Source organism: Apis laboriosa, unplaced genomic scaffold, assembly GCF_014066325.1.
Source record: "Apis laboriosa isolate Shangri-la unplaced genomic scaffold, ASM1406632v1 scaffold105_cov147, whole genome shotgun sequence".
NCBI lineage: Eukaryota > Metazoa > Arthropoda > Insecta > Hymenoptera > Apidae > Apis > Apis laboriosa.
In genome coordinates this window covers 333,730-361,070 of record NW_025220714.1, presented here as the reverse complement: position 1 = coordinate 361,070, position 27,341 = coordinate 333,730, and the positions used below count along the sequence as shown (strand labels likewise).

General features: G+C 28.0%; 2 protein-coding genes across 10 annotated transcripts; one reads left to right on the top strand and one right to left on the bottom strand.

Moving 5' to 3' along the window:
- Positions 1–55: 55 nt before the first annotated feature.
- LOC122720908 (dynamin) lies at positions 56–21,800 on the bottom strand. Of its 9 annotated transcripts, none has more exons than XM_043947987.1 (18): positions 21,182–21,796; positions 20,183–20,256; positions 19,555–19,704; positions 19,276–19,479; positions 19,009–19,201; positions 18,721–18,930; positions 18,012–18,211; positions 17,757–17,902; positions 17,513–17,670; positions 14,229–14,400; positions 13,901–14,146; positions 13,411–13,461; positions 12,462–12,668; positions 12,177–12,352; positions 12,060–12,065; positions 11,715–11,903; positions 9,794–9,889; positions 56–2,573 (listed from the first exon to the last, which is right to left on the bottom strand). In XM_043947987.1, exons 1-18 carry the CDS (start codon positions 21,343–21,345, stop codon positions 2,510–2,512), a joined length of 2,706 nt encoding a protein of 901 aa, XP_043803922.1. In that variant the 5' UTR covers positions 21,346–21,796; the 3' UTR covers positions 56–2,509. The 9 variants fall into 9 exon arrangements, with proteins under 9 accessions (XP_043803922.1, XP_043803942.1, XP_043803986.1 ...); XM_043948007.1 differs by lacking the exon at positions 13,411–13,461 and adding an exon at positions 12,956–12,967 and having other exon boundaries at positions 21,182–21,794; XM_043948051.1 differs by lacking the exon at positions 9,794–9,889 and having other exon boundaries at positions 21,182–21,798.
- A 1,082-nt stretch (positions 21,801–22,882) lies between these two features.
- Positions 22,883–27,100, top strand: LOC122710351 (serine/threonine-protein phosphatase 6 catalytic subunit). Its single transcript, XM_043928147.1, has 7 exons — positions 22,883–23,107; positions 23,252–23,347; positions 23,461–23,668; positions 23,804–23,883; positions 23,966–24,071; positions 24,150–24,311; positions 24,392–27,100. Exons 1-7 carry the CDS (start codon positions 23,039–23,041, stop codon positions 24,580–24,582), a joined length of 912 nt encoding a protein of 303 aa, XP_043784082.1. The 5' UTR covers positions 22,883–23,038; the 3' UTR covers positions 24,583–27,100.
- Positions 27,101–27,341: the final 241 nt, after the last annotated feature.

The window sequence follows — 27,341 nt, the reverse complement described above, 5'->3', positions numbered from 1 at the left end:
GAAGATTCAAATGTTCTGGAAAAATTGATCAGGATATTCTCATTCAACTATATCATCGATTTGTATTAAATATCATTTATTTGATTCGTCCTGATATGTCCTAGGTACATTAGTCGTCAGTCGGTGTCGTATATCATAGCGCGTTGGCTATCGACGCGTGATGTTTGGTTTAATACAAAAAGAAAAAGAGAAAGAAAAAGAGGGGAGGGAGAGAGAAAAAAAAAAAAAAAAAAGAAAGGAAAAAGAAAGAAAATTCTTTTTCCCTAGCACGATAAATCGATATGTAATACTATTACTCGTATCTGATTTTTATATATGTACAATTTGTTTCCTTCTTCTACAACATTGGCCTCCGTTTAAAATTATAATAGTTATTTTTTTTGTTTGTTTTTTTTTTCTTTTTTCTTTTTTCTTTTTTCGATGAATATAAATCTTGGCTCTTTTCGTTCTCTCGAGAAAAAAGCATCTATCACGCAATATATAACAATATATATATATATATATATATATATATATCGCGTCAAGATGCAAATGTAACAATAAAAATAGATAAAAATGAACAAAGTTATTAGACGAGAAATTTCGCGCTCTATACATACATACACCTATATAATTTTGTTTCTACATTTTTCAAACCTTTTGAAAAAAAAATTACATAATAAGAAATTTCCCACACTTTGATTATTCGTTGTTCAATAAATTGTTGTTTATCGTAATTGTTTCTTATAAACTCGAGCTGTAAAATGGCATCGTGATCGTACTTCAATAAATTAATCGTACAAAAAAAAAAGAAGTGTTACGTTTAGTATGAACATCAGGCGAGGAGGTATCCACGTAATTTTCTCCTCATTTCTATATAAAATATATAATATATATATATATTTTTTTTTCTTTTTTTCTTTTTTTTTTTTTTTCTTTTCTTTTTTTTTTACGTTTCGCAAACAAGCTTGCACACAGGCGTTTCTGGAATGCTGTGGTCGATTGAATATCGTCTCGCATTTCGTTCACCCGTTCGATCGAACGATTCGTAGGGTGAACCGTGTGTACTCTTTTGCTCTAGTAAGTTTTTCTAAAATCGAGGTAATCGGGTTGCACGTTACGTCGTCCACGAATCTCATTTGAACAATACCTTGTTACCGAGTCCTCGGACAAGAAGCGCCAATCAATCACTAAATTAAATTATGTTTTCCTCTAACTATGAATACTTTATAACTAGAAAATCTCCAGTATTGCTTTAGTTTAAAAATTACTTTTAAGTCGATCGAACCGTATCGACTCCTATCGCTCTATATTTAAATACGTTGAGTAATAAAATATTTCATTTTGCATAGATAATAAAGCTATCTTCTAAGAATTTAACGTTCGAGCGTTTCAATCATCGAAACTTAAAACTTTAGCCCGATATAATACGTGGTTTCGTTAATTTATATATTAAGTTATATATAAAAAAAAAAAAAAAAAAAAAAAAAAAAGATTCCAAACAAAAATGAACAACGGATTAAAAATTTTATTATAAAAATTTGATCAATTTGAGTTTATAATCGCAAGAACGTGCAATTTCGTTTCCTACTTATTATAATACTGATTATAACCGTTAATGAAGGAAAAAAGGACGAAATCGGTTATTTCGAAAAATAACAACTGCGTCGCTTCTTGCCGGAAGACCCATTTCTTAACATTTATAACCAATCCTCCAGCTTTAATCGCGCGCGTCGAGCGGCATCGAGTCTATTAATACTTAACAGCTAAAACACGTAATTCTAAACGGTATTTATAAATAACATAGAAGACGAAATATCAAGAGAAAGAAGAAGTAGAAGTGACCGATTGGATCTCCGGCTGTCGACCATCGATAGATATAACAGACTAGGCACAGCACACACACATATATATATATATATATGCATATATATATATATATATATATACACGTCGCTTTCCCTCGCCTTGCCCCTGTCTGTTCATCATTTCTTGGTCCCTCTTTCTCTTCCCTTTTGTTTTCGTGGCACAGCCTTGTTCCTCCTTGTTTCCTCCTCCTCCTCCTCCTCCTCCTCCTCCTCGTCCATCAATTCCCTCCTTTTTCATCCAATCAAATCTTCCTCTTCACACGCGCAACGCGACGAAGATCAGACATTTTCTTATTTTTTTCTTTTCTTTTTTTTTTTGTACATAGCCAAGATTAAAGGAGGGCGAAGATCTCGAGAGAGAGAGAGAGAGAGAGAGAGAAAGAGAGAAAAAAAAAGAATAGGACGCGACGCGTCCTGCGCTCCTCTCGAATTCGGAAGATTCTCTCCCGAAACCTTGGATTCTCTCTCACCGTCACCCATCATCATTTCGAATCAGTCAATGCGTCGGTAGGTAAAAACCATCACATTGTCTTCCACCGTTTTCTCGTCTCGTGCTGAGCTCGTGTCCCCGGTCATCGGCTCGTTTCGGAAACGAAACTCTTTCTTCGAATACTCTCGGGCGTGGGGTGTGCACAGGTGTCGTGTGCTTTCCATGGACTAGCTCAGTTTAATCGGCCGTAGTACGGTCTGTCGGGAATTCGGGGAGGAATATTGGGTACGGGACGCCTATAACATAGACAGTGATTAAGTATTCGGATGCGAGGCATTGTAATAATTCGATGAGGGACGATTCGAATTTTTTTTTTTTTTTTTTTTTTTAAATCGATTAAATCAAAGCGCGTGAATAATGTGTTAAAACGACATCAAGCCCGCCCCTCGAACGCGAGACGAGATTTATTTTCATCGTCTCGATTTATATATTCGAAATTTCATTTTTTTTTATCTCGGATTCGAAGGGCTTCGCAGCAACTATTCGCGGCGACCAATTAAATTTATTTTGCTTTTTTAATTTGCACGCGGACAGAATTCGAGGAAATAAATTTAATCGGGTATCGGGCTAATATTCGATTCTACAAAGCTGTGATATGAGAATGAATATTATATGTGAATATAATTATATATATATATATATTCACATATATAAATATATATATATATATATTCTATACTATACTAAATAAAAGTGATAAGAGAAGTGATCGTGATCGTTGGAAATGTATGTTGGGAAGTAAAGTGCAACGAACATTTGTTATCTTCATTGTACGATGTAGATAAATATAAATAATGACGGAAGATGCGCAATGAATTTTTTTTTGTGTATACACACGAACAAATTATTAACAAAAGAGTGAAACGGTATGATCACAAGTACAACGCAAATGGAATGGAATGATTTGCCAAAAGAAAAAAAAAAAAAAAAAAANAAAAAAATAATTATCCAAGATTTGCACAACATGCTCAAGCAGTAGCAAAAAAAAAAAAAAACGCATGCAAAAATGAACAATGTATAAAAAGGACGTTCGTTCTACGACGTTACGACGTTATTTCGTAAAAATTTCTAATATCTCTTTCTTCAAATTTATCAAAAATATCGATATCGATATCTTCGATCTTAACATTTAATCGCAATCTTTTCAAACGTCCTTTGAATACAGATAAATACAATTGAATTGATTTTTATGTATATAATAATAATAATAATAATAATAATAATAATAATAATAATAATAATAATAATAATAACAATAATACTTCGTAATACTTCACGAGGTAAAATCCTGGATGCTTTTAAGGTGTAAATATATTAAAGGGACAGACGTTGGACGTTGGTAGTTTGATCGAAGGGACAGAGAAGAAAAAAAAAAAAAAAAAAAAAGAAAAAAGAAACGCAGAACGCGAATACGCATTCCAGCGTGCGGGGACAATCAGGATAATCTCGCACATTCTCTATTAAAAATAATGCTTGTTATTTGCACGCGACGATACATGGAATCAAGCGAAAATCAAGAGAGGGATATTAGTGAAACATATATATATATATATATAGAAAAAAAAAAAAAAAAACATTGCGTTACATGTCGACAAATCGACATATTAAACGACAAATCAACACATGGAATACGAGTGTTACAATAATTAAAATACTATCCAACCGCAGAAACCGCACGCTATCTGATCGGACAGACTAATTTCCCCGGCGGAAATGCGTTTCCGGTAATAAAAGAGATAACAACACACGCTTCTCTCCGAATTCTCGTTTCTTTTACGTATATACGTGTGTGTGTATATATATATACATATCTATACATGTATATCTATATGGATATATATATATATATATATTATTTCTCGAATCTATAACATGTTAGATCCTATATACACATTTATATTGCAATAAAACAGTGTATGCATATATCACGCGCCTGTCGCGCAATATTACAACATAGTGAATCGTGTTAGGTGCACAATCCATATAGAATAATTCGCTAAGTAACCCCTTGTCAATGCTCACCCTTGTTTCATTTATGAAATGTTTTTTTTTCTTTTTTTTTTTTTTCAACAACAAACGCTCGAGAATGAACATCGACCATCGAAACTCTACCTCCTCTCGCAGTAGAAAAAAATTGTCTCTATCAAAATTAGAGGTATATAACGGGTATAAAAATAATTGTTACGAATCCGCTATAATAAGGTAAGGATCGAAAAGCTAGGAAGCTCTAATTTCAAAATTGTTTTCGCGAAAAAACATTTGGAAAAACGAAAAATTTTTTTTCGAAAATTATATTATCTTGGTCAAGGGTGAATTCACATCGATGACACGCGAGTTACTTAGTCCTCTCTATTATCTACGATTCGTCGAAACGCAACGCCGATCTAAATATTAACGTGAAAATAATTCGAACCGCGAATCGTGTTTCCATCGACTTCTCGTTAATTACATAATTCATCTCTATCGTTCGTCTACCGTAATAATTCCACACACGTTTTTCATCACGTGCGATTGTATTTTTCTTTTTACACTCGACCCGCGATGTACAATACACAGAATCACGCTCGGTTATTACTTATCGATCTCACGTTAAGCTCTCCTCTCTTTTTTTTTTTTTTTTTTAACTAGAATCTCGCTATTATAATATTTAAGGCTTTAGATGGAAGCATGTATATATATATATATATAACAATAATCTCGTCGCGTGAATAGGATGCGTTTCACATCTGTGATCTGTTCTCTCTGTCTTTTCCTTTGCGCGATTCTCTTCTCTTTTTTTTAATCTTCTCTTCTCTTCCTCTCTCTGGATCGTAGATGACGATCTGAACGCATTTACTGTCATAGAAGGAAGGAAATTTAAAAGAGAATCTTTTTTTTTTAATGAACACACGACAAATCATCGTGGAATCGTTAACTCGAGCTTGGAAATGTATTGGATTAATTTTATTTTTATTATGTAGACGCGTTCAGATTTAGCCTCTCGATTGGACGATTATTAAATGCTAGGTAATACTGTAACAGTTCTATGCTTCACATAATGTGGCAAACGATTTTCTTCTCTCTTTGAATCTAACAATGGTGCAACAGTGACGTGATTAAAACATCGCAATTTTCATTGAATTTTCAGAATCACGAAAACTGAGAGTTCGTTCTCAAGGACCCTTGTTTTTTTTTTCTTTTTTTTTTTTTAAGCATGATACGTAAAACGTGTATCACGGATCGATATAAAAAACGAAAGGATCGATCGATCGTTTAATTGACGGTACGAAAGCAAAGAAACATCAGACGGAAAATCGTGAAGCTTCTCCAAGAAAATCTTCACGATTCAAGGAATGATAAGATTTCCTTACTTGTCGTCTTTCGTTGTAACGCTTGAAATAAAGTTTCCATCCGATCCACAATTATCATTAACAATTATCGAAAAGTTTTTCTTCCTCCCTCCTCTCCCCTCCCTCCATAAAAGTGAAAATATTAAAAGAAAAAAAATCACGCGATTAATCGAAAATTACATCACGAAATGTTTACGAGGCTTAAAACGAAAATAACGATCATCGAAAATTTTAACGATTATAAAAATATTACAAAAATATTTTACTTGATCAATATTTTTTAATTATTGTCATAAGAAAAAGTACAAAATAATGTAGGAAAAAAAAAAAAAGAAAAAAAAAATTGGAATGTAATCTCGAAGAGTGGAATCCCCCCTCCCCCCTCCTTTCTTTCCAAAATATCGACGAACTTTGAAAAATCTCAAAGGACTACTCGAAGAACGATCTTTCTCTCCACGTTTCTACTATTTGATATGCCCAATATTATTGAAACGCTACGCCTCGTACAAGGCATGTCTACATCTATTCTTACATCTCTATCGTCTCCTTATAATATTCACAATAAGATCTGTTTCGAGGGAGTGATAACGGTAAAGTATGGTATGTAGTTATTTTTTTTTTTTTTTACGAAAATAAAAAGTTTCGCAATCTACTGAACAAGGAAACATGAACATGCTACCGAAAAGAATAATATAATATCTCTTTTACCTTACACAATATACAATATATAATGACGTCGTTAATACGACTCGTAATATTTAACCGTACTTATTATAATTGTAATTATCATAATCACAATCATCTCTGTAATAACCGCAACATACGGGTCTATTTAATTCTGGGATTACGACGGTGCATCAATGTGATCAATAGACATATATATATATACGTATATATATATCTGTACAATAACATTACAATAATACCTCTTATGATTGCTCGCGAAAATTTTATATTGTATATGTGTGTATTCCGTTCATCTTTCTCATTTTTCGAGAGCAACGGTATCCGATAGAATTAGTTTAATTTATTAATACCCATCGAATAATCTAAATTAAAAGGTGTTCGTGTCCAGTGTCGATGAACAAAGAGATGATGATAAATAAATTCGATTCACGAGCGCGATGTGCTTTCGACGAGATTATAATATTCTTTTTGAGTAATCGTTTTTTTTTTTTTGGAAAATTATCATCCTTAGAACAAATCGATCGTGTTACACGCACGTGTTATGCGCACGTGTTACGCGCACATGTTACAATGAAGTTTTTGGAAAGGAAGATGGCGGTTGTTATAACAAATATGGTATAAATAAATGCATCTTTGTATGATGAAGTGATATCAGTGAACATTATTAATGTATCATTTGTTAGGCCTTTTCGAGTGGATTACACGTCGATCGGAATTTCGATATCTTTGCGATATGATATTAGAAGAACATATATAGAGAGGGACACAGTGACGCGAGAAATACGAGTCCAGAATGTCGTCGACTCTTCACTACGATTGTTATTTAATTTCAAGGGAGACCATCGACATTTCGCTGTAACGAAAAATAATTTCTCCTCTCATTCTTTCGTTTCTCTTCTTCGTATAATTGCACTTCGATCATTGTCCTCGATCTTCCACGCGTCACCGGTCACGAAGGTACACAAGGACTCGAAACCTGCTCTTTCGCAGTGGCGCTGCTTTCGTAATTGTGAACGTAATTTTTATGTTTCGTTGAAAGATATATTTGTATGCATAAATATCTATGTTTATCTATGAAAAAAAAAAAAAAAAAAAATATTCGTGGAAACGGATAAAAATTCGAAAAATTTACGCTCGATCGAATAAATATTATTAATACGATTTATAGCCAACAGATGGCGTCGAAGTTTTGCAACGACGATCAATCGATTACGATACAAATTCCGTTCAATGTATCATCGAATATAACATCTTTCGTTAATAATAATTTGTTATAATTATCGAAGTTATGAAATTAGAATATAAAGGTCGGAAGACGAAACAGCGAAAATTTAAGTAAAAATAAATATCAAACGATTCGTTTCCTCGTAAGTTTTCTTTCGCGTATAATCTTATCTAAAATTATATACGTATTTATATATATATATATAAATATTACGAATATATAGTGATATTCGTGGATCATCAAGAAACCGTTATTACGCGAAAGTACATCGCGGCTCGTGCAACTATTTAATTACAAGAATGTTACAAAGTATATCATATATATTCCTTTCCCCTTATTTATGTACATGTATAATTAATTTAATTCGCTAACCACGATCGAAGAGCATAGGAAACAACAAATATCTTCTCGAAATATATATATATATATATAACGTATTTTCTGAACGCTCGCTCAGTGATATACATTCATTATACATTGTAACGTACACGATTGTAATATATGTATATGTATACGTAATATATATATATATATATACGTATTATTCCAATGCGGTATTAATGTCTTTTTTTTTCTCATTTTTTAAGACTATTCAGAGAGAGAGAGAGGGTTTTTTCGCGACTCAGGATTTTCATGCAAAATCCTCGAAGCAGTCTACGCTATATCACATCCTATGTCTGAGCACGTTTTTTTTTTCTGTTATTAATATTTCATTAGGGATATTAGCTATTAAATGTATGTATATATATATATATTTATATGTATAATTTTATACGATATTTTTAATATTTTAATAATATTTTAGGAATAAGAAACAAAATGTCGATGATTTCTTAGAAGAGGTAGAGAAACATTGTGTATCCTGTGTTCGTTTTTACGTATAATAATAAATTCTATTTGCGTCGCGCAATTAATAATTACGATGCTTAAACATATTCGGTGTAACGCAGTTTATATCGCCGATTGGACTAAATTAATCGATGAGATACGATCGAAAAACGAACAATGAATTCGCGATAATGTTTGTTTGTCTTTTTTTTTTTCCCAACAGCATGACATTTTCTTCTTTTATTCTTCTATTATATATGCAAATTATATATGAAAAACGAATTTTTTACGCAATCTAAATGAATTTTCAATCTATTTTTTTCACGCCTTGCTTTAATAGAATTTCGCCTAATCGAAACTACCTTTGATCACATTTGTAGGGTTCTGGTAGACTTTCCAGGATATAGATTCACTGGAGACACAAATATGTCAATCTAAAGAAGATAATACATAATCTCTCTTTTTTTTCTTTTTTTCTTTTTTTTTTTTTTTTTTAAATATCTATCAGCGAGAAGATCATCGTATCTCGAATATTCGATATCATTAAACATTAAAATTGAAACACCAATAAATTGTTTCATATCAAATCTTAAATTTTCAATTCATTCATATCTCATCATATTATCGAGTCGAACAATTTTCGTGTTTTTTTTCTTTTCTTTTCTTTCTTTCTTTTTTTTTTCATTTTTTTTTTTTTTTTTGGAATTACACTATACAGATCGTTACTCTACTAGTTTATGAAAGCACATTTATTTCCTTTTTTTTTTTTAACAATAAACTACTTTACGAGGTAAGAATAATATACATATGGAATATAACGAAGCAAATTACACGTGTTACAAATATACACAACACTTTCCCTTGCACACTTGTTTATATATATATATATTTTTTTTTTCTTCGCATAGACGCCCGTACTCTGTCCTTTTTTTTTTCTTTTCTTTTTCTAATACGTATATATTTATATCATCTATATCTCGCAAGGCAACATCATCGCTGTTAATCCAATTTTTTCTCGGATCATGCAAAAGAGAGAGAGAGAAAGAGAGGGAGCAAAGAAGATTAAAAAAGAAAAGGGAGGGGAAAAAAGAAGAAGAAAAAAAAAAAAAAAAAAACATAGCTGGTTATAACGCTCAAACATTGTTATCGGAGGAACACTCTATCAAAAAACAGTGAGACATTGAATTAGTTTTCATTCTCAACCCTGAACAGTCTACCAATCTACGTAGCGCAACTTAAACAAGATTACCCATAATAATTTATCATCAGTAGTTAAAAAGGGCAAATATCTCGCATATATATATATGTGTGTGTTTATATATATATGTATGTATGTATGTATATATATAAAAAAAATAGGATTATGAGACAACAAGAGTCTATTTACTTGATCTTGAATGCATCCATCAGCTCGTTCACGGCGGCATTAGCAGCGGCCTGCGTCGCAGCTTGCGTCACCCTCTGCTGAAGACCACCCCCACGACTAAACATACACCACGGACACTCAGCTTTTACTACAGATCTCATTTGTTTTCAATGCCTTAACAATATTATACTATACAGAGTTCGATTAATATATATATGTATCACAATTTCAACTAATATAATATACATACAATGCACGACGAATTAAAATTAAACCTAATGATATCGTGCATCCTCGTGAAACTTTTAATAATGTTCTATATATATATGCATATAAAATCCTCTCGCATGACTCGAAAAAGCGACACACGCGTTATTCTACTCATCAATTCATCAAACTAGTTAGCCGAATTTAACGATCAATTACAAAATACAGTGATGTTTGTTTAATAATAATAATAAAANAAAAAAATATTTTCAATGCAGGCACCGACACATCCTTCCCTAATTGAATAATTGACAACAATTCGAATCGATTTTCTTTCTTTTTTTTTTTTTTTTCTGCTCAAGTATTTAATCATCAAATGGAAGAAACGATGGCGAAAAAGCAATGTGATATTTATATAAAAAGCTTTCAAAATGTAACACTTTGTTGTTGCAATATCTTATATCACATATATACTTGCGGTATCATATCCTCTGGTATGATATATTTTTTTTTTTTCTCTATATATCGATCAAAATATTGCGAATGATATTTGCAAGTGTATTCGATTAGTGCGGCTAATTCGTAATTAAAAATGTCATGCTGTTAGTAAACGAATGAATACTTATCCACCACCTGCGATAAGAACTCAAAACCATTTATTTTACAACATTCTTTCTTAATTGTATATACAGGCATCATGTACAATTCCATTGAACTAATTTACAGTGAAACAAACGTCGTTTTATCTATTTTTTTTTTTTTTTTTTTTATATATATTTTCATATGTCGCGAATGAACCATGATTCCTTAGATATTATTTCTTTTCCTCACTAATATCGATTAAATGTATCGTAGACATTTAAATTCTTAATTAGAGGTGTGCAAATTACATTACATAGATATTGTACATATTTATTTAGAATGATTCTGAAAACAATATGTGCGATAAATTCGCAACAATTGCTTGAAAATAAAATGAAAAAAAATGATAAAAAAATATGGATAATGATCTCTTGGTCGTTCTTACGAAATAATTGGACCACGAAATAATTGGATAGATTATTGATATTGATATATAATGAACAATAGAAGATAAAATTACTCGCAAAATTTTTGGAAGCTCTTTTTAATCTCTAAACTAATATAAATATATTCATGAATATATTTCGCTTAGTTTTGTATAACTGTTTATATTACACACCTCTAATTGACGATAATAATATTTAATATTTGCAAAAAACAAAACATATAGCATTAGGAAATTGTATCTCGTGTAAAATATACACCGACTAGATGCAATCGATATATGATATATATATATATATATAATTAATAGCGAATAGGCGAGTTAGTGCGAAGACTTATTGTCGGCGCCTGCAATAGAAAGTGAAGTTAGCACCAAAGCCCCAATCACACAAAGCTATGGAGGACAAGCAACTGCAAATTTGTTTTTTTAAAATATATTCAGTTAAAATAAAAAAAAAATAAAAAAAAAAAAAAAATAGGACCTCCACTTTGTTGTTAAGACAAGGCACCTTATAATACAAACTGATAGAACGTTGTTGTGCAAAATTTGTGAGAAACTCGACAATCGAAAAATACTCGATGATACAGAGTGTTGTTCAAATTATTTGTCTCTTTAAATATTCTCCATATTATTTCAAAAAATAACACTTCTGTTTTAATCAAGTAAAAATAAGTTTATAACGAAATTATATTATATTATGGTACTTACGATGGTATAAGAGGAGGAGGTAGGCCAGGTGTAGCACGGGCTGGCGGAGGTCCACCAGGTCCAGGTCGGTTAGGAATAGCCGGCGCTGGTCGGCCACCCGTAGGAACTGGAGGTGGAGCTCGAGAACTAGAAAGAGGGGGTGGCTGTGTCACTCCACGTCTTGGTCCACCAGGAGATGGTGGTGATAACCTGTAACAAATTTATATATAAAATAAATAATAATCATCGTATTGGTATGATATAGAAAACATTTTATTTAAAATTTGTAATATTTTAGTCTATAAATAAATATAAATCTATAAAATAGATTTATTTAATATATAATAAACATATGATAAATCTTACCCAAGACTGTTTCAACGGTGTTCAAGTGTACGAGGCAAAAGCAGGCAGTATAAGATTGAAAGATACCGAATTAGTTAAATGCATAAGCAACAATGAAAATAATAACATAATTGTTACCTTGGATTTTCGCCGGATGCTAACCAATCATTTTTCACAGGTGGTGGGACTGGAGTAGACACTGTCGCCATGGAAACATCTCCAATAATACGAAGTGCTTCTTTACACGCATGATACATGCGTAACATTTCTTCTCGTTTTTGTGCTTCTTCGGGCGATTCTTCCATCATGGAAGCCTACAATATACAATGAAACATTTACTCCTGAATGAGGAATTTTGAATAAACTTAAAAAAGAGAATTAATTAAATTAATTAAACTTAGATATACATCGTGTATATTTTACCTGATCACCACTTGCATATAGATGTGCCAATAGTTCTGCATTAATGAAATCTTTTGCATTGTTAATAATCAAAAGCATAATTGTCTTTGGAACCAAATCACGAGTTGTTTTTGTAACAATTTTCATATATGAATCTACTAAATTTCTAATAGTCTCCACTTGGCGTTCAAGTTGAGGATCCATGGATGATTGAGCTTCTGATCCACCCTATAAATATATAGAAATAATTCATTTCCTGCATTAATTATTAAAAAAGAAATATTTAATGTTAAATTTAATTAACATAAATGAAAAAATATATTGCGATACTCGATAAAGTGTTATTGATTTTATGTTCAAATGTTTATTAGCAGAAAAATAATATTTTCTTAAACAACACATATTTTTATTGTATTCGTTATTAAAAAAGCAAAACTGGGTAGAGGTATTATATTTGTGTAAGTGTGTGTGTTTTTATGTAAAAAAGCTATGAAATTTTTTTCAAATTTACGAACCTCATATCCTTCCTAGTTGATCAGAAGCAAACAAATTTAATTATAATAAATGCAATATTGAGTCTAATTAATTTTTAAAGAATAATTTTGATAAATATGCAAACTATATATATAAATAACTATATAATTCATATTTATACATTAAAAAAGAATTTTTTTTAGATTAAATATATTTTCAAAAAATATAAAAAATTAATTTTTTTCAATACAATCGTTATATTTAATATAATATAAAATCATGAACATTGCGATGTTAAAATAAAAGCTTAATAGTTAATCTTAATAACATCCTTATTGCATCACATTATGTGATATCATCTTTATCATATTATAACTATTTTCATAATATCATATTTATCAAAAATTTTAAGAATAATTTATTAATAAACTACTTTCGATTTAATCACATCATCACACAGTTAAAAATATAATATCAAATAAAATATTTTAATTACATTTTTCGTATTAACTGTACCGTTTTTCTCGTACCGTTGTTTTGATTTATCCTAAAATAAATCAAAATAATCTTTTCTAGTAAATAAAATAATATAATAATAAATAATAAATAAATTTCTCCTCTTTAAAATTAAAATATATAAATTAATGAATTATGTATGCATATAAATAAGATTTATATAACAGATTGATATATTTTTATCGAGCTTGAATTAAGAATCGGTACACACGTGATACATGCCATTCTTAGAATTAATATCAGCAATACATAGATTTATATGAATAAATTTAAACGTAATTTCTGGCAGCTATATATTGTCTTATATATATATATATAAAGTAAACAAGTATTATTAAAACGAATGACATTTAAGTGCAATGGATCTAAATATATCATAACATTTTTTTAATATATGCAATATATTTAATTAAATGCATATATATATATATATATAACATATTTAAAATATTATATAATGAGAAACATACCTCTCCTTCACCATTTGCTTGTTCTGTTGATTTTTCAGGATATACACCAGCTCTGAGAAAAGAAGCTTTCCATGAATCAACATCATCTTGAGTCTCACAACTTAATTCTAGCTGTTTGTAATCTTTATAAACATTTCTGCCTTCTGGATTGAATAAAGCAAACAAATGCCGCCGAGACATAAATCCTTGTTCCAAATCGCGCAATTTCAATCCATCTAAAGGTAGCATATATTTCTTCTCACGTTCCTAAACAAAGAAATAATACATGAAAGTTAAATAATAGTAACATGTTTTGAACTATATTATGTTATAATTAAAAGATATTTACTTCTTCATCTTTATACCATGAAATACTCTCTGACGTTAAAACGAACCAATAATCTCTTGAGCCACCTTTCATTATACCTAGATTATGGATACACATGTATCCTTTACGTATTACTTGATTGCCTAATGTATGACGACCAGATTTAACAGCATTTTCTGAAGATTGTTGTGCACTGCAACATAAGGTATAATTTATAATGAAATGTCAAATAGAAAAAAATATTTAGGTACCTATGTACAAAATTCATTGTCACAACTTGCCACAAAAATTTGTTAGTTTGTGTAAAAATCTAGCGGGATAAAAACCTAGCAATAATTTTTATATTAACTTACACAAACGTTCACATAACTTCAAATTTAATTGTATGCCATAAATAAACTGTAATGTTAAATAATTCAATTTTTCAAAATGTGTGTTTATAATACAAAAATATTGAAAACGAGACGTAACGTCACAGAACGACAATATAGAAAAGATAATTACATATATTATATATCTTTGATTTATAATTATGATTAACGATTCGAAAATTATAAATGAAAGATATACTTTTTGATTAATAATTTATTAATAATAACATTTCCATGTGTCGAAAAAAAAACAAGTTTACCTTTTAAATTGTTTCAATTTACATATAAGAATTATAACATACAGCCACAACAACTCCATGCACATACTTTTTCATACAGCTTTAGATATTACGATTAAATATTTTGAATATGCAAACATTATTTATAACATGTAATACACACAATATTATTCCTACTTAATTAACATTATATATATTTTTTGCAGATCATAACACATGAAAAATTGCAGAAGCAAATATTACATATATTGTGAAATCATGTGAAAAATGATGAAAACTAAAATCTTATGCTGCTGTATGAAATATATACGATTTGGAGTATTCATGAATGACTGTAGCAATGAATGGTCTATTTACTTATATATTTAAATTGTGCAACTATATACGAAATATTAAAATCAAAATCTTAAAATTTTGATAAATTATGGTTCTTACTCTACAATATATAAAATTAGATAAAAAAATGTAGCCAATGATGATTTATTTATAATGACATTCAATGTTTTATAATAGTTCATTTCTTTATTTTTATAAAAAATTTTAAATTTTAATATGTCAATTAAGTAAAATTATATTTTAAATGCCATTCTTATGATCTAAGACATATATATATATATGTATATGTATCCATAATACTAATTTTTTATGATGTTATATAATAAATTAGTAATAAAATATAGAATAAAAACTTATAGATTTTGACTTTATTAAAGAATAGAAAAAAAAAGTAGACTAGAAAAATATAACTTTCAATTTTTACTATATGGGAAATATATTTAATATTGCTTATTAATGATTCTGTTTTTTTTTTTTTTTTGTAAAACTGAAAGCTAGAAAAAGTTAAATAAAAAATAAGCATAACAAATTAAGAGCGTGATAATAAAAAAAGAAGAAAAATGTAGTGTAAATCTTTGTTCCAATGTATTTTTATAATTCTTACCTTGCATTATGGCTACTGGCTGCCGCGCTGCCGATATAATTAAATAATTTTTTTAATTGTGAAATATAAAGTATCAATGAATGAAAACAAATGTCAGGAAATGTGTATATACCATGTAGTTCAAGGAAAGACATACGTTTGTTAATATAGCAAATATAAAAGAAGTACAAAATACATATTTAAAACAATTGTTAATCATAGATAGTTTTTTACATTAAGTATGCCTTACCTTTACTGACATAAAATTTTTTAGAAGAGTTATAATATTCTTATTTCTTAATTCAAAAAATTATTCTAAACAATATAACATAAAGAAAATTATATATAAAATTTTTTTCTATAGTTTATAAAACATGATTTAAAAAATTGTAAAGTAAAATAAAATGTTATATATTTGATATAGAATAAATATTAAACTAAAGCTGTTAAAAATATCAGTATTTTTGATATTTTTTTCAACCTATTTTTCGTAATATCTTTAAGAATTATAATTTTGAATATGTTGAAGTGTCAAATAAGTGAAAATAAAAAAATATCTAAAAAGAAAATTAAAATATTATAAATACACTGGAGAGAGAAAGAGAGAAAAAAAAGAAAAGAAAAGAAAAAGAAAGAAAAAGATATAAGTGAAATATAATTTAATACGACAAAAAATATGACAAAATATATCATACATATAAATGTATGAAATAGAAAAAATACCAAAAAATTTTATTATTTATTAATGATACTAAAAATGTGTGTCTTAGCTTTAAAGAACAAAATAAACTAAGAATATTTGCTACTTTGAAGCTTGCAATGTGAATTGATTTTAGCAAGACATGCACTGATAATAAAATATACCGTATAAATCTGATTATATAAGTTATGTAAGTATAACTAATAGTACTATTAAATGTTATATTAAATATAAATTTTTTTAAAAATATAAATTATTATATTCTGAATTATAATACTTCAGAAAAATACGGTATAAAAAATATCATATATATTGATATAATGTTAAATATATATCAATATATATAATTTTTAATTTGCATAAAAAAATTTTGCAAGCAAACTAATATAACTAGTATATATAGTTGATGAATTTGTTTAATCATTTTTTTATTTTATAAAAAGCTTAAATTAATCATAACGGAACTAATGAGACTTTTTGAAAATATAGTGTTTGTATTAATAAAGCACACTGTCGTTATGAGAACTATACTATGTGTTGAATTTACATTAGTCATGCAATAAAAAATTCATTACTGCAATTTAGAAAAATCCTTTTCTAAATTTTTTTCTTTAAAAAATTCAGTATAATTAGAAATAAAACATTTCATTACAATATTTGTTATTAAAGAAATATTAAAAAAATATTATATCTTTAATAGCAAGAATCATAATTATATTATATTTCTAATTACCAACATTATATAAATGTAAGATAAAATCATTTTATTATTTCATGTTATAGTATATATATATATATCAAGTTTGTTATAAACAATAATTAAAAAATATAAACAATAATTCCATGTTAATAAAAATATTATTTATTACATTTATGAAATATTTTAGATTTATTATATGTGAAATAATAAACTTTGTAGATATGAACATAGTAAAATCTATAGCTGCAGTCATGAATAAGAGCAACATAGAGCGCTAAAATGTGCGATTGTTAAAAATAAAACTCTTCTATTATATTATTTGTTTTGATTTTGCTGAGTAGCTACAAAAATGTATAACAAAATGTAGGTAACTTACTTGGCAAAACCAATAAAATCTTCATGATTCGTGTTCATATATGCTAGTTCACAGTCAACCAAAAGTATCAATTGTTCCTTACACAATTGTTCTCGTTGTCTAATATGAGTAGTTATAATACGTTCCGTTTCTTCTCTCAATCTGGGATAACGTGACATCTAATATACAAAAAAAAAAAAAAAAAAAAAAAAAATTATATTAAACATCATTTAAAATTTTTTAAATTAAAAATAAATTTACCCACCCTATCAGTACAAATGCGTACAACATTACTAAGTTCCTGTACAACTAAATCCACGCATTTTAAACTAGGTTCTTTGAGTCTATTGATTTGTTTCTTGACTATTGCCTCAAAGGCCATGTCGGGAGTAAATAAACCTACTCTGATACCTATGGCATTATACTATTGTTAAAAACTTATTTTTATAAGCATAACAACTTTCGTTTATCTTGATATATAGAAATTGAGAATGCTATCAAAATTAAAATAATCATTTACCATGAATATTTCTAATAGCAAAAGCAATTTCTCTTCTTAATTCTTTCTCATCAAATTCCATTTTGACAATTTCAAATGGAAAACGTTCATGGAATATTCTATTTATTTTTGCACCTCCACTAAGCTCCATTGTATTGATTTGTGCAGATCCTGAACCTTCTATAGTTCTTTCAAAATCTGACTGAAGTTGTTGTATCATCCTTAAAAATATTTTTCTTTCAATTAATATATAATAAATATATACACAAACATTAATTCTTAATGTTAGTTCTATGGGCAGAGAGTCATGATATTTAGTAATGTAAAGCTAAATAATAAATGATTCATTAATATATTAAGATCTTTTATGTTAATAAAATTATTATTTTTCACTCTTTAGTTGGTTATATAAAAATACATTATGCATTAAAATTTTCATGCAAATACACACAAATGAACAAAAATATGATACCTACATAAATATTTGAATTGATCTGAAAAATAATAAAAATTCTAAAATTTCAGGACCCTCTACCCATAATTAATTTTAAAGAAATTTTATTTAGTTTATGAAGATATATGTTTATTATAGGATATATTTATTTAGGATATAATTATTATATATTATTGTCATTAAGGTTCATTTTATTTTCTATTATTTGATAAAAGTTATTCCAATTGAAGAAATTATAAATTTATATATAATAATACATATTAAGAAACTACTTACTGTAACATAGCTTTAGTTTTTATGGCAGGATCATCAGGTCTGAAATGTTTGTATTGTTCTACATCTTTTTCCAATGTAAGCAATTGTTTTTGTAATCTATCTCTTAATGCTGGTAAAGTATCTCTGATATGATTTGTTAATTGCTGATTTAATACACGTTGTAAATATGGTGTTCCTAATCTGTCTGCTAGATGCCGATAAGATGGATGGCTAATATATAAAGAAATATTTTAGATATTTTTATTAAATAATTTATTAATGCAATTATTTCTTATTATTGATCCATACCTTAAGAAAAATTTTCTTTCTGCTGCCAAAGCATTTTTTATATCTTTTCGACCTTCTATATCTTTTTGACTCCTATTAACAACACCTATATACCCACGTCTCAAAGGTAATAATTTGTTTTCTAAAATATCTCTTGCATCAGTACCATCATCCATAAGATCTAATTTTGTAATAACACCAATTGTACGTACACCTTAAAAAAATTAAAAAAATATAAAAAATATTCATTGAATTTATTAATATTAAATATCAAATATAAATAAATACCTTGAGGATCTACTTCTTTAGCAAGTTTAAGAGCATCACTATTTGCTAAATCAGTATTTGCTGGTGTTACTGCCAATATAAGACAATTTTCTCTTTTAATAAACTGAAAAATCATAGCTTTAATCTGAGCTTCTATATCTACTGGTTGATCTCCAATTGGTACTTTTGTGAGGCCAGGTAAATCAATTAATGTTAAATTCAAAACTAATAAAAATAAATATATTTTAATCAAGACATTAATGTAAACCAATATAAAATATAATAAAATATTATAATTACCATTAGGTGAATATACTCTTAAATTTATTGGTATATTAGAAATACCCTTATTACTGCCTGTAACTCTGTCTGTTTCTGCTTCGATTTCCTTCCGTACTTCATCAAAATCCACAAACTTTTTACCTTTACAATGTAGAAATTCAGCATATTCTATAATAAAAAAATAATTTATATTTTATGATAATATTGTATGACCTTATATTTTTTTAACATATAAAATTTTAAATAATTAAAATATTCTTGATTTCTTATTTATCAAAAGTTCATTGTTACAGGAAATGTGATAATTTCTATAGACAACACTTATAGATAAGTAATATTAAACCTCAAAATATGTGAAATTATTAAAATTTATATTAAAATTTAATATTTCTTAGAAAAAAAAAAACAATATGATATAAATGATTAAAATAAATAACAAATATTATTATACAATTTAACATTCTTTAGTTTATTTTTAATTTTATGTTTAATAAAATCAATAATTAGAAATAATTGTTATTCATAAATTTCCATGTTTATATATTATATTTATATGTATATTTCTTATACATATGTATTTATACATATTTAAATATATATTTTATTCAATATAAAATTTATAATCTATTTATCTATGATGACTCACCAGTTGTACTGTTAATCAATTGTAAGATAAGTGGTCGTCTGGTTACAATACCAGATCCTCTAGGTAAGAAATCCCTGGAAACAAAAAAATATTGTACTTTTCTAAAAAAAAAATATATATATATATATATATATAATATATATAAAAAAGAAATATCAAAGAATACTAAAAAATATATCATATGATAACATAAATTTATATAAAGAAATATAGTAAAAAAAGAAAAAATTTAAATAACAATAAAATGAATATTTCTCCTTTTTTAATATTAAAACTTGAAACATAAAAAAAAATTAGAAATTGATATATGTTGTATTATAAAGATATAATACAACATATATCAATATAAGGTATAATTATATTATACCTTTATATTCAAGTATCATTTATCATTTTTTTTATTATTTATTTATAAATTATAAATTATTTATAAATTAATTTTAATCAGCTATACTATTATAAAAATTATTCTAAAATAATAAAATTACATTTAATATATAACATATAAAAGATGTATAAAATTGTATTGAAATTAATATCTTTATTAATTTATATATATATATATATATATATATATATATATATTCATAGTTTTAAACTAGGCTAAATTAATAGAAAACATCATTAAATGACCTAAACTGAGAACAATTGCATTAATAATTTTCTTCGTTATATGTGTATACTTCAAGCAATTCAGTAGAAGGTTAAATATTACACCAATGGGAAAGAATATCATTTGACAGGTCACTGTGTAGGCGGCCACGAATTATAAAGATATAGTTAATTTTGATGACAAGATCGATCGATTAAAATAGTTAACCTAAAGAAATATAGAAAAGATGGATATTCAAATTAAAATAATTGATGACGGATATTAAAATTATAATGTGGCGTAGTTCGCCACGCCTTTAATCAAACGTTTGAATTCTTGATCCACAAAAGATTTGAAAATGTTTTAAAAAAGAAAAACGATGAAACGACAGAACATTAAATACTTACTTTCCAACAAAGTTTTCAAGAACAGAACTTTTTCCTGCACTCTGACCACCTACTACTGCGATTTGTGGTAAATCAAGTTGCATGTGCACCCCAAGCTGTGTGAAGGCATCCTGCAGCTTATTCACAATCGGAATTAATTGTTCCATACCCGCGTTTCCTGCCATTTTGTTGAGACTGCTCACTAGCCCAAGAACACGATCGTTTTCAGTTTTACGGCTGTGTCCTGTGGGCGACACCGAGCTGCCACCACTTTCACGCACAACCGTTGAGGGTAGCTGCCAAAAGTGATCCTATCGTTTTCGCGAAACACGCACTATCAAAATGGCCGATTTCGCGAAGGCACGTCGCTGTATATTGAATTTCACCGCATTTTTCCGAAACTCACGATCATGCACGGACCACAAACGAAAGATGTCAGCCACTGGCCTACTGCGAGAAAGTCACACTACGAACATCCACAGTCACTGCATTCACATAAATGAGATCCAGCGTACGAACTCAAGGCACGTAACGTTTCAATCGATAATCGAAGCGTGCGCACAGGCGCTTTTGATGTGACCCACTTTTCGTCGTGAGATAAAATCCATATCGTACTCCTGCTGCTGACCTTTTTCTACGTTCCACGATGATTTGCTATCGAAGAAAATTAAAATTATACCTTTTGTTATGCGTTCATCCTATCATGATAAACAGTCATTTTCTTTTCAAATTTGTCAATTGATTTTTGAATTTTTACGCGGCAAATATTTTCATTGGCGCGGAACATTCACAATCGTTAAGAAAATAGACAACGACCAATGAGAATATTAGATTCTACTTATTATATTATTTATAAAAGTAATAGTGTCGTTATTAAATATTTAATCTATAAACATTTATGTTAAAAAAAATATTTTTATGAAAGAATTATTTATACAAATTTTCTTATAATAATATTTATTATATTATTATAATTTTTAATGAAAAATAATATTCACCATAATAATTGGTTTTTAATTGATAGCATTATATATTATTATTATTTTAAATTATTGTATGTATGTAATAAAAGATTATATATGATACATTTAAAGTATCAATATTTATTTTAGATATTTTATCAAAGATGAAAAAAAAATTTTTTTTAGTTTTAAATATACCAGTCATAGTTACTTTTCAATAAATATAATATAGTTATTTTTCAATAAGTGGAATATTTATAAAATATAATTTTATTTTATTAATATATTTTATAAAATATAATCAAAATGAAATAAATATTAAATTTTATCTGATTTTACATAATCAAATTTTTAAATATCACATATTTTTTAAAATTTTCTTTTAAAACGTACAAAAGTAAAACAAAAGTTACTAGAATTTATTAAAACGATGTTGTTATTGGATGATATATCATGTGTTCTAAAAACTAATATCTATTTCAAAATTGTTGAATGCTTAAAATTGTTAAAATAACTATACTGACATGATATATTTGTATTTATTGACATTGACAGTGGAAATGTATTTCAATATATTTTTGATAAAAAATTTTCAATTTTGAATATAATTTCCCTTTTTATAAAGATAATTTAGAACCAATAATATGAAAGGATTGTGGGGAATAAAAGTTGGTGTTTTTTAATTTTTCTTCATAGTAGGTTAATTAAGTTCGCGTCTAACGCGATGAAAAGAAGTAATTCCTTGTTAAATAGAATATTTAATAGAAGGTTTTATGAGTAAAATGAATAAAAATTGGAAATTTAATTGAAATTATTTCGGTAAAACAATTTATAAAAATATAAATCAACTATAAATTCAGTGTACACATATGTAAGTGAGGGCGCGATCAGTATTTTCCTACGATACGAGTCCAAAATGTCAGACATCGATAAATGGATGGAACTTGCAAAAGAATGCAAATATCTTCCCGAAAATGATCTTAAGGTAAACAATATATAAGAAATATTGTTTAGTATGATCTCAATTATGTTATATCTTGTTATTATATATGATGATAAATTAAATATATATTCATAGGTTATTTGAAATCTCTGTTTGTCTCTTAACAATTAAATTAATTTTGTTTAGAAACTTTGTGACTTGGTATGTGACATATTATTAGAAGAATCTAATATTCAACCAGTATCTACACCGGTAACAGTCTGTGGAGATATTCATGGTCAGGTAAGTTTTATAGTTTTGTTCTAACCTCAATATGATATCGATATCTTTAGAGATAACGATGTTGACCGAACTAAAATGTTTGATAATTGTTATAATTATTTATTTTATTTTAGTTTTACGATTTAGAAGAATTATTCCGTAATGGAGGCGCTGTGCCTGAGACAAATTATATATTTATGGGAGATTTTGTAGATAGAGGGTATTATAGTGTAGAAACATTTACCCGCCTACTCACACTTAAAGCTAAATGGTCTGATAGAATAACATTACTTCGTGGAAATCATGAATCCAGACAAATTACCCATGTTTATGGTTTTTATGGTTAGTATATATTATAGTATATATTATAAAAATTGTTACATTCATGCAATATATTTTAAAAAATATATTTAATAATAATCTATTACTGTGCATGTCTAATACTTATGGTGATTAAGCTTGTTATGTCATATGCAGATGAGTGTCAAAACAAATATGGCAATGCTAATGCATGGAAATACTGTTGTAAGGTGTTCGACTTACTCGCAGTTGCTGCCGTTAGTATTTGTAAATAATAAATGAATTTAATACTCGATTAATATATTTAATATAAATACAAATATTTTTATTTAATTTTAGTTAATTGATGATCAAGTACTTTGTGTGCATGGTGGATTATCTCCAGCCATTAGAACGTTAGATCAAATTAGGACAATTGAAAGAAATCGAGAAATTCCACATAAAGGTATTATACAAGTTTTTTAAAATTATTATTTTTTTGAATGTATTGAAGCTTTTTACACTATTTTGATTTTCGTTATAGGTGCTTTTTGTGATTTAGTTTGGTCCGATCCAGAAGATGTAGAATCATGGACTATTAGTCCGCGTGGAGCAGGTTGGTTATTTGGAAGTAAAGTAACATATGAATTTATGGAAATCAACGATCTTAAACTTATTTGTAGAGCTCATCAATTGGTTCATGAAGGTATATAAATAATAAATAACTAAGAATAATGCAAGAAAAATTTTATGATTATATTTTATATATTTCGATTTTATTTACAGGTTATAGATATATGTTTAATGATAAACTTGTAACAGTATGGTCAGCTCCAAATTATTGTTATCGCTGTGGTAATGTAGCTAGTATTTTACAGTTCACAACTGTTGATCAAAGAAATCCAGTGCTATTCCAGGCAGTGCCTGATTCCGAAAGAGTAATTCCACCTTTAAATATTACACCATACTTTTTGTGATCTAACCTAGTGCTCCATTTGTTTGGATGCAGGAAAGTGATATCTGCGTCTAGACGTTACGGAATTACATGACTGTTTCTTCACGTTGATGGATACAGGCTGGTACTTTGACGGAGCATCAAATTTCAAAAATGTATTAAACTATGATACATTATTTAGAATTTTAATTTAAAACAAATTTTTTTTTATGTTTTTATAAAAGAACATGTGTCATTTGGAGAACAGGATTATCATGTGATTACCTATTCAGGGAATTGTTCTTACACGTTTTTTAGGAAATTTATCCATTTTTGTATGTTAAGGAATTAACTTTTATATATGTATATATACATATATAAAAAATATATATATATATATATATACATGTATATATATGTATATACATGTGTGTATATATATATATATATATATATGTCAAACGCCTGCCATTGCATCAGCCTGATTCCCCTAGTTTGAAAAATGTTTCGCATTGAAATAAATGTGAACACTGTGGTCTAGACGCTTTTGCTGTCTACTGTGTACATTCTGTAGAGCATTCGCATCTCAGAGCGATATCGTGAACGTATTGTTCTAAAGGCTAAGAGCTTTTAAGTAAGTTATGAACATAAACAACAAATGGTTCAGTAATGAATAACCATAAATGAAAAACCATTTAAATATTCCAAAATGGAAGAATCTCTGAGTATAGTGAATGCTTAATTGATATTATGATCGTTGTGCGTAGAATTCAGGTTTATTAAAGCGTGAGCATATATACTACTGTTAAGGTCTTCCTGAGTATGTAATTGATCTGTTTCTGGTTTAGATACTGTGTGTGCTGCGTGCAATTCTTTTTATTCTAGATGCGCAATCAGTGTTCTTAGCAGCATAAAGTCGGCGGTTCTGTCGAGGTACAAATAGTATGTAGCAGTAGCCAAAGTTTTCCTACCTAGGTAAGGAAATTCAGTAGAAAAATTGTATTATATAATAGAAGTTTTGTTATTATTATTATTATTATTATTATTATTTCTTTTTTTTTTTTTTTGCACACGACAATTTTATATTTCACTCTCTTTTTTCTTCTTCTTCATAAGCTCAAAATACAAATTTGCGAAACATCTTAAAACTATAAAAAATTTTTTCACAATATATCGGCCTTTTTAGCCATGTTCTACTTTTATGTGTACAGAGCAATAGTTTGAATATTATTATATTCTCTTATATTCTCTTGTACAGTTTCCATATTATATGCCAAATCGCTGTCGTACTGAATAATTATAATAGCTAGATTGTCATAAGTTGTCATTAATGTAGGGAGCAACTTTTAAGAACCAAGACCCTTAGCAATGTGCCTCTAAATTAATAAGCGTTTGTGTAATATAATGATACGATATTGATACATAATTAATGGAACGCACCGGCCATTGCGTATCATAAGCCTGAATTCTGACCATCGATTTGCTAGCTCATGATATTCCTAACCGATCACAGACCCGATAAATATGGCATTGGCATTGGCACTGGCTGTCAAGTTGAAACTACTCTATTTTGAGTTTTGTGATATAGTTCAAGCGGGGCATGTGAAAATTGCGTCGATGTTTGTAACGATTTTCCATGTCGGATCGTTTGAAGATGTTTTGAAGACTTGTTATTTCAAAAAAAAAAAGAAAAAAAAATAGTCAACTTTTGAACAGTGCCTTCAGAACTATAACACGACGGTCTACTAGAAGTAAATACTTTCTATTGACTATGGATAATCATAGACGAACTAGGACGGATCATATAAATAACAGAGAGCTTAACAAGAGCGTGGTATAAGGAATTCACTTCACTTTTTTAGAAAATATTATTAATAATTCTTTTATCATATTTCGATCTTTATTATTATCTCGTAAGATATTTTGGCGTCCAATTCGATGATTGCTTTACATGATACTTTTTACATTTTACAATATTATCGATAAAAAAAAAAAAAAAAAAATACGAGTTATATATATATAATATATTCAGATTGTTACAATATGCAATTATACGATTTTACATTAATCACTGCTTTATCGATATAATTACATTATCGATATTATATTAGATAGATCATTACACAAGGCAAGACACGGAGTTTACGTTACAAACTCGATTTGTCGGTTTTGCAGCCTCTATTATCGTAAAACGGTGATAATGCGTGAGAATGCCTACGTAGTACGGATATCCTAGAAATCGTAAAAGTATTAGCCTCTGTGTCTACTTAGGTATTCACAGCAATCACCTTTGAAATGCCTCTGTCTGTGATCGCTTTAATCTTATCGAAGTGTCCAAGCGCTTGCGATCGGTAAGTTCATGGGAATAAATAAAACAATGACATTAAATAATGAGACTAATTTAGCTTAATAAATGTTCTCTGTGCAGGAGCTTGAACACTGCGCATAATTCTTAAAGATCTCACAGGTAGACAACATTTTAAACGATCATGTACCTTGAAAGTATAGATTTTGTTATGTTAATGTAATGAAACGTCTGTAATAAAAATGCGCAAAAATTGCAACTGACATTATCAATAATACTCCCGTTATTATTGTCATAAATAAAGTACAAATATATATATATATATATATATATATACACATACACATACATAAACATATATATACGCGTATATATATATATGTATCGTGAAATATCGAAGGAAAAAGTTATCGTATGTAGGTATGGAATATGGGTATGGAATAATAAAGATATCATCAAATTTGTTCATCTTTAATTAGTTTATTTACTTGTAATAA

Excerpts from the sequence above, each read along its gene's own strand:
- LOC122720908 (XM_043947987.1), bottom strand. The coding sequence starts at position 21,345 with ATGGCAGGAAACGCGGGTATGGAACAATTAATTCCGATTGTGAATAAG. Across the intron at positions 17,671-17,756 it reads TACGCATTTGTACTGATAGG|ATGTCACGTTATCCCAGATT; the intron begins GTGGGTAAATTT and ends TTTGTATATTAG. Across the intron at positions 9,890-11,714 it reads CCTCCTCCTCTTATACCATC|TCGTGGGGGTGGTCTTCAGC; the intron begins GTAAGTACCATA and ends GTGTATGTTTAG.
- LOC122710351 (XM_043928147.1), top strand. The coding sequence starts at position 23,039 with ATGTCAGACATCGATAAATGGATGGAACTTGCAAAAGAATGCAAATAT. Across the intron at positions 23,669-23,803 it reads CCATGTTTATGGTTTTTATG|ATGAGTGTCAAAACAAATAT; the intron begins GTTAGTATATAT and ends TGTCATATGCAG. Across the intron at positions 23,884-23,965 it reads ACTTACTCGCAGTTGCTGCC|TTAATTGATGATCAAGTACT; the intron begins GTTAGTATTTGT and ends ATTTAATTTTAG.